This window comes from Harmonia axyridis, chromosome 1 (genome assembly GCF_914767665.1).
Source record: "Harmonia axyridis chromosome 1, icHarAxyr1.1, whole genome shotgun sequence".
Classification (NCBI taxonomy): domain Eukaryota; kingdom Metazoa; phylum Arthropoda; class Insecta; order Coleoptera; family Coccinellidae; genus Harmonia; species Harmonia axyridis.
The window spans coordinates 36516727-36523939 of record NC_059501.1 but is presented as its reverse complement, the minus strand read 5'-3'; the positions used below and the strand labels follow the sequence as shown (position 1 = coordinate 36523939).

At 32.3% G+C, this 7213-nt stretch overlaps 1 protein-coding gene across 1 annotated transcript; it reads right to left on the bottom strand.

The window, feature by feature from the left end:
• Positions 1-3582: 3582 nt before the first annotated feature.
• On the bottom strand, positions 3583-6700 carry LOC123686952 (trimethylguanosine synthase-like). The gene is made up of 6 exons (XM_045627010.1): positions 6677-6700; positions 6389-6559; positions 6259-6340; positions 6049-6180; positions 5699-5997; positions 3583-5347 (listed from the first exon to the last, which is right to left on the bottom strand). Exons 1-6 carry the CDS (start codon positions 6698-6700, stop codon positions 5222-5224), a joined length of 834 nt encoding a protein of 277 aa, XP_045482966.1. The 3' UTR covers positions 3583-5221.
• Between the last annotated feature and the right edge of the window lie 513 nt (positions 6701-7213).

Below are 7213 nucleotides of genomic sequence, written 5' to 3'. Positions count from 1 at the left end.
GAAGCGTTTAAAGGAGTAATAAAAACACAATTTCTCATAGACCTCAGTCAGTTATTTTTTCCGGGAAACGAAAAATGACTCGAGAACTACTCAGGATAGCTTAAGAAAAATATACCTATACCAATAGGTATAAATGAAGAAATACTGGACCCATCATACTATCGTTCCCCCTTCCTAGCTACATCTTTGATGTGATGTATTAATTTCGAAGTAAAATCTACAGGGAGATATTTTTTCTGAAACAGTGGTCGCTTCTTTCTTCCAGAAATATTTTTTGATGGACAGAAAAATGAAAAAACAACGTGAGCGTATTCTACCGTAAAAGGACAAACCTCCACCCTCTGAATGAGACAGGAAGGGATGATCAAGATTCTTTAAAACCAGGCTGTTTGAAGCAAATCAACTTACATTTTATGCTTCAAACTTAAAGTTCTCCATGTGCTAGTATTGATCAAACATTGCCCTGTCTATATTTAGGGTATTTCTGCTTACGTTCGGTTCAATAATTTATTGTATATATGTTTATTTATTTATTATTGCAATATAAATTTAGTGTAACGTCCAGTGTTTGTTTCAATTATTTACGGTATTTTCTAATACCCAAAATCATACAGTCCGCTAAATTGCTTTTGGGACAAACCAGCGTTAAAATATGGTCCTTCGAAGCCACATCTGAAGCAGTGAAATTCAACATTTTCCAACACCTAAGCAGCAGAACACCATTACCTGTGCCACGAGGATAAGAAACAATCAACAGTAATTCAAAGTCTGTATTATACCAGGTGATCATACCTCTTTTTCATTATCCTATTCCTTTTTAGCAAGTTCTGCACCTTATTTAGGATAATATATATTGAGTTATTGGGTATAGGTGACCAAATATATTCCAGTAAATTACTCTTTATTTCTATTCAGTAATGACGACGTTTCGGCTATTGTTTGTAGCCATTCTCAAGTCATTATGAAACAAGTATTTCTAAAACAGAGTAAGCACTATCGTTACTATTATTCTATTATTCATACATATTTTCACATCTCAGAGATCATGAATAATAGAATAATAGTAACGATAGTGCTTACTATTTACTCTGTTTTAGAAATACTTGTTTCATAATGACTTGAGAATGGCTACAAACAATAGCCGAAACGTCGTCATTACTGAATAGAAATAAAGAGTAATTTACTGGAATATATTTGGTCACCTATACCCAATAACTCAATATATACTATTCCTTTTTATTATTGTGGCAATAGTTTTATACATTTTTTCCGTTGTTGTTGAAAACGTCCATACTTCGTTGTAATTAGTTTTTCCGAAAACATTCCATAACTTGAATATTCATTTTACTATCAGACAATGGGAGAATTAATCAAAAAACGTGCTACTTTTAAAGCACAACTTACACGTTTTGAAACATACTTGACGAAATGTTTTAATGCATATTCGTCGAATACTACGTAGGTAGAAAATAGACTCAAGGATATAGAATCATTATTAAAGAACTTTCTAGATATTCAGTACGAACTAGATCTCATTTCTGAGGATGACCCGGAAACCATAAAAGCAATGCAGGTTGAATAAGAGTCATTCGAAAATAAATGTTATGATTTAACGCGCTCAGCCCGAGATTTTATTCGTTCTAAAAATGATTGTACAAGTTCAAAATCAAGCTCTTGGTAGCATCAAAACGCTTCAAATTTAAATATATAGCTTCCTGAGCTCAATTTGCAAACCTTTAATGGCCAATACAATGAATGGTTTTTTTTTTAAGACACCTTCAAATCGGTTATCCATGATAATACGCCGGCACCAAAATTTCATTACTGGAGGCTTTCTTTGAAATTTTAAGAAGCGCAAGTAATAAAATCCTTAGAAATTTCTGACGCCAGTTATGAAATCGCGTGGACATGTCTCTTAAAAAGATATGAAAAAAAATCACTTCTTGTATCGAATCACATAAAGGCACTTTTTAACCTCCCATCTATCACTAAAGAATCACATAGCTCTTTACGTCAAATTCTCTATGATACATACCAACATTTGCGCTCCTTGAAAACTCTTGATGTGCCGGTGGATCATTATGATGCCCTAATAGTCCATTTAATCTCATCTAAACTTGATCATAGTACCAGAAGAGAGTGATAATCGAAAAATACCGACACAGATATGCCTACACTCAAATCCTTTCTTCATTTTCGACAGGATACATGTCGTCTTTTAGAAACCTCGTATGTTGAGAAACCTCAACCGAAAATTATTCGTAACAACGAATTAAATTAAATGTATCATCTCTAATCAGGATCATTTTTATTATAATTGTAAAAAGTTCCTGAAGTTTGAAATTATGCATCAATTGTCTCGAGAATAACCATCCTTCAAGTAGATGTTTGGCAAGTAATTGTCGTAAATGTGGCCAATTACATAACACTCTTCTTCATTTCAACAATAAATTGCCAAAAATATCATCAGTTACCGGTAATATTGAAAACGAAGAAATGCCTATTCCGGAAATTCGGGATATTCATAAATCAATTTCATCATGTTCCACACAGAATAATAGACATACCCTTTTGTCAACGGTTATAGTCAATATCATCGATTCAAGCGGAAAATCACGCCTGTAGAACGTTATTGGATAGCGGCTCTGAAAGTTATTTCATAATCCAAAATTTATGCCATCGGCTAAAGTTAAAACTAATTCTTGCAAATTAGTAGTTACCGGGATAAATCAAACGACATAATATTCAGATACTCGCACATTTGTAGAAATTCATTCTAGATTCAATTCGTTTCACAACGTTATCGTGCTTCATCATTCCATAAATAACCGGAAACATCCCCGCAATTTCATTTGATCCTAAGTCTTTGAAAATACCGTCAAACATAACATTAGCAGATCCTCATTTCAACATTACTAACCCTATAGAGATACTCATAGGTAATCACCTCTTTTAAGATCTATTGTGCAGGGGGCAGGGGGCAGGTATAATTGGGAGCTAATCTGCCTATACTACAGAAAACACGTTTCGGTTAGGTTATTTCGGGGCCTTTATATCTCGATAAACAATCTCAAAATTCTCGTTGTAATATGGGACGTGTATCTTCTAAGAATCTCAATGATCAAATTAAAATATTTTGGAAAATCGAGGAATTCCCAATAAAAACATTATTTTCGCCTGAAAAATCGTTCTGTGAAGAACATTTCGGATATAATGCTTTACGAGATAATTCAAGTAGATTCATAGTAAGTCTTCACATGAAAGAACCGATTTCAAAATTAGGTGATTCACTAATGGCAGCTGAGATAAGATTTCATTCATTAGAAAATAAATTAGCAAAAAATAACGATCTAAAAAACCAATATACGAAGTTTATGGATGAATATATCAAACTCAATCACATGACATAATTAGATAGTATTTCTGAGGATGGATTTTAGTTACCGCACCATTGTGTTTTGAAAAATACAAGCATGACGACTGAACTGCGAGTCGAAAATCTACTACAGGTTTTTCTCTTGTCGACATATTAGCCGTCGGTCCTACAATACAGGACGACATGATATCCGTGATATTGCGTTTCCGTATTCATATTATTGTTTTTACAGGAGACATCGAAAAAATTTATAGACAGGTCTTAGTTAAAAAAGAAGAGAGAAAATATCAGAAAATTCTATGGCGTTCTGATCCCACTCAAGTGCTATCGGCATACGAAGTAAATACCGCCACTTACTGCACTTCATTTGCTGCTTTATTAATACCGCAATTAATAAATAATAATATCCCTTTATTTCCAATAAAGTACAGTTATAAAACAAACTTAAAATTTGAATGAAATGAGGTCAAAACAAAATTTGAGCTTCAATTAGCTCCCAAAATATTCCCTGAGATTATATGGTTCTAACACGATAAGCATATGCTTTGTTATGTTTCTGAAAACTTTATAGTCTGAAATCTGTTTTATATCCCTAGGCAGCTTATTAAATACTCCAACTCTTATATGTTGGATATTTCTCCGTTAAAGATTATCTATGAGCTGGATATATTATATCAAATGTTCTTGTACTATGTGTATCTGATATTTCATTGTATAAACTGTGCCTATTTTTATGTATGAATAGCAAACACTCAAACAAGTAAAAAACCAAATACTGTAAAAATATTCTTAATTCTAAATTTTCCTCTACAGGATTCCCTGAAACCTAATTTAAAAACAATACGAAAAGCTCTTTTTTGAATTGAAAATATTGTTTCCAAGTTTTTATTAGTTCCCCAAAACATAATTCCATACCTAAGAGTGACTTCAAAATTTCCAAAGTACACAACTCTTAAAGAGTTTTTATTTACATAGTTTGAAATAGATCTCAATGCAAAACAAATTCTACTCAAATTTTTGACAAAATTTCCGTATGTTTGCGCCAATTTAGAAATTGGTCGACATGAATCTCTAGAAATTTGACTGCTTTTGACAATTCATAATGAGATTGTGACAACTTCATTATATTTGATTTTTCTTTTTTAGATCAGTTTGTATCAAATAACGAAACCTTTGATTCTTCTCTATGAACCTTCCCAGATCATTTAGATATATTATGAACAGTAAGGTACCGATATCACTTCCTTGATCAATTCCTTCCAAAGATCTTTTTTTTTTCTCTTTGACCAAAAAAACTACAAAAAGTGTTATTATTCTTTTTTTTATCATTGATAGAAAAAATAATCTTCATTCTCATGTTGAAGATGTTTATTCCGCATTTGCTTGTGCTAAACATATTGAAGTTATTTATTCTCATTTTGAAATTGTTTAACCTCGAATTAATTTTCATAATTGATTTGAAGTTGAAAATTTAGTAAAGAATCTGAGGCTATGGGAGATATAGAATGTGCTGTAGATTTTATTATCCGGAATCTACGAAGATTTCGAACATTCGGAATTGTGTGTTCTATCTTGAAGATGTCGCAGGCAAAATACCTATAGTTCTGAAAATGAAAGGATTTTTCAATAAAATTATCAAATTTTTTTGTATCATTTATTTCTACACTTATCATATTTTACAATCTTCTTCTTCTTCTTCAACAGCCTGTCTGCATCCACTCCTGGACATAGGCCGCCCCCTGAATTTTCCAATTTTCCCTATCTTGAGCCAAACGGTGCCAACATCGTCCGACCTTTGTTTTAATATCATCCAACCAGCGTTTTGGTGGTCTTCCTACACTCCGCTTATGTTCCCGTGGTCTCCATTTTTTTTACAATGTCATTAAAATATACTGTAACACCTACTAATCTTTTATCCATGAAATTTTTTTCAATTTTCACTAATCCATTTTTTCCTGCATATTTTTCCATCTGAAATAGAAAACCAATCATGAATATCCTATGGTTTTTCAAATAATTTATTATTATTATTATTATATTATTTTTATCATTGGACTTTTGAATCCGAACATGCGGAAAAATTTCCTCACTAACTGTGTAATGGACAGATGGAATTCTATGGACAATAGTGCGGTAAATGCAACAAGTGTAAATATCTTTAAGAGTAAAATATCTTTAATTCATCAGTTGTGACATAGCAGTCAATTGGTTTAACCGCCAACTGCAATGCAATATTAATAATAATATGTAAAAACAATTCATCATGATATCAAATTATTCGTTAAAAAAAAATCTGAATACAAAAACATTATTCGTACTTACATCAAAGGTATTACTATTCCTAGGAAGAAAAACGGCAATATTCGGAGAAATTTTTTTGCTGACTTCTACCAATTCTGAAAATGGAACTGGTTGTAGCATATTTTCCAGGTCGTATGATTTCTCATTTATATAAGATGGACCACCCCATGGTGGACTCAAAAAGACAGCATCTCCTTCGATTTCTGAAGCTAATTGAATAAAATCACCAACCATAAATTCGATTTTATGCAATACACCATAAACTGCTGCATTATTTCTCGCCAGTTCAATTTTTTTCGGGTCGATGTCGATTGCTATCACTGAAATTGATTTTGTTTTAATATGAACCATATATCATTTTATTTCCTTACCTTTGTTACAAGTGAAGGCGAACTGTATGGCATTTCCTCCAGCTCCACAAAAGCCATCAATTATCACATTAGTTTTCAATCTCTCCGCAGTTTTTCTGGCGATGAACTCCGGAGTGACGGAATACCAACTCTCTGTAAAAAAAAGTGAGATCAGAGAATGCCAATATAACTTAAATTCAAAGTATAAGAAGAAAATTATTTATAACTTACCCTCGTCAAGCTTGATTCCATCGTCAAATCGACTGAAGAGAGAAAATCTCTGTAACCAATATTTTCTCAAATCTGAATTTTTCTTGATTTCAATTGGAATTTTATATGAAATTCTTCGCTTGATGCTGACCGTTGGGTTCATTTCTTCTCTTGGGTATCTCCATGAATTGCGTCTCTCAATCATCGATTCATTCACTGTTCCATGACTTGCTCGGGGGATTCTCCATGAAAGTCGTCTCTCGTCTCGTTTGTCATCATTAAATGCACGATGAATTCGAAATGAATCTCCTCTATTACTTTCCTGCAGCAATATTTTTATAAAATATTTTTGAATACCACAAAATACTGAATGACTAGCACTATTTTATATGAGCAAAAAGGATATAATTGATAAAAGACCAATCAAGAATCAACTTACCGAAAATTTCCTAAGGTTCGGCATTGCTACAAGAAATGAAAAAAATCAAATATTCACAAATGTACTTACTAGCTGAACAACTCTTCAGAATGAACTGCCTGAAATATAAGCTCGTAAATATATTTATACCCTCTGTAGAAATGAAGCAATTAACAAACTTAAATTTTAACAATAGGTGACAATTTTAACCAATAATGATTTGAAACGATAAGGTTAGATTTTCTGATGACGAATAAGTCATTAAATTAAAATTTGTCTGTCAATCATTAAGATTTATAACTTTCGCTCGAGAAAAACAAAGAAACTTATAATTTTTGAGTTAGGTCAAGATCAATGCCGTAATTAGATAGGGGTCCCGCAAATTTTTTTTTTTAAATACAGGACTCTAATTCCACTGAAAATACTGTTTTCTCTTTCAAATTGAATCTTCCATCTCATTGCATATTCATAGGTATTTCCAAATTCATACGATCATTTGTTGTACTTTTCCCAAGCTATCTTGAGTTAATCTCGAGTTATTTGCATATTCGCAAAAAA

Coding starts and splice junctions, on each gene's coding strand:
- LOC123686952 (XM_045627010.1), bottom strand. CDS start 6,700: ATGCCGAACCTTAGGAAATTTTCG. Junction 6,560..6,676: donor CGAACCTTAGGAAATTTTCG/GTAAGTTGATTC, acceptor ATATTGCTGCAG/GAAAGTAATAGAGGAGATTC. Junction 5,348..5,698: donor GGAATAGTAATACCTTTGAT/GTAAGTACGAAT, acceptor TTTCTATTTCAG/ATGGAAAAATATGCAGGAAA.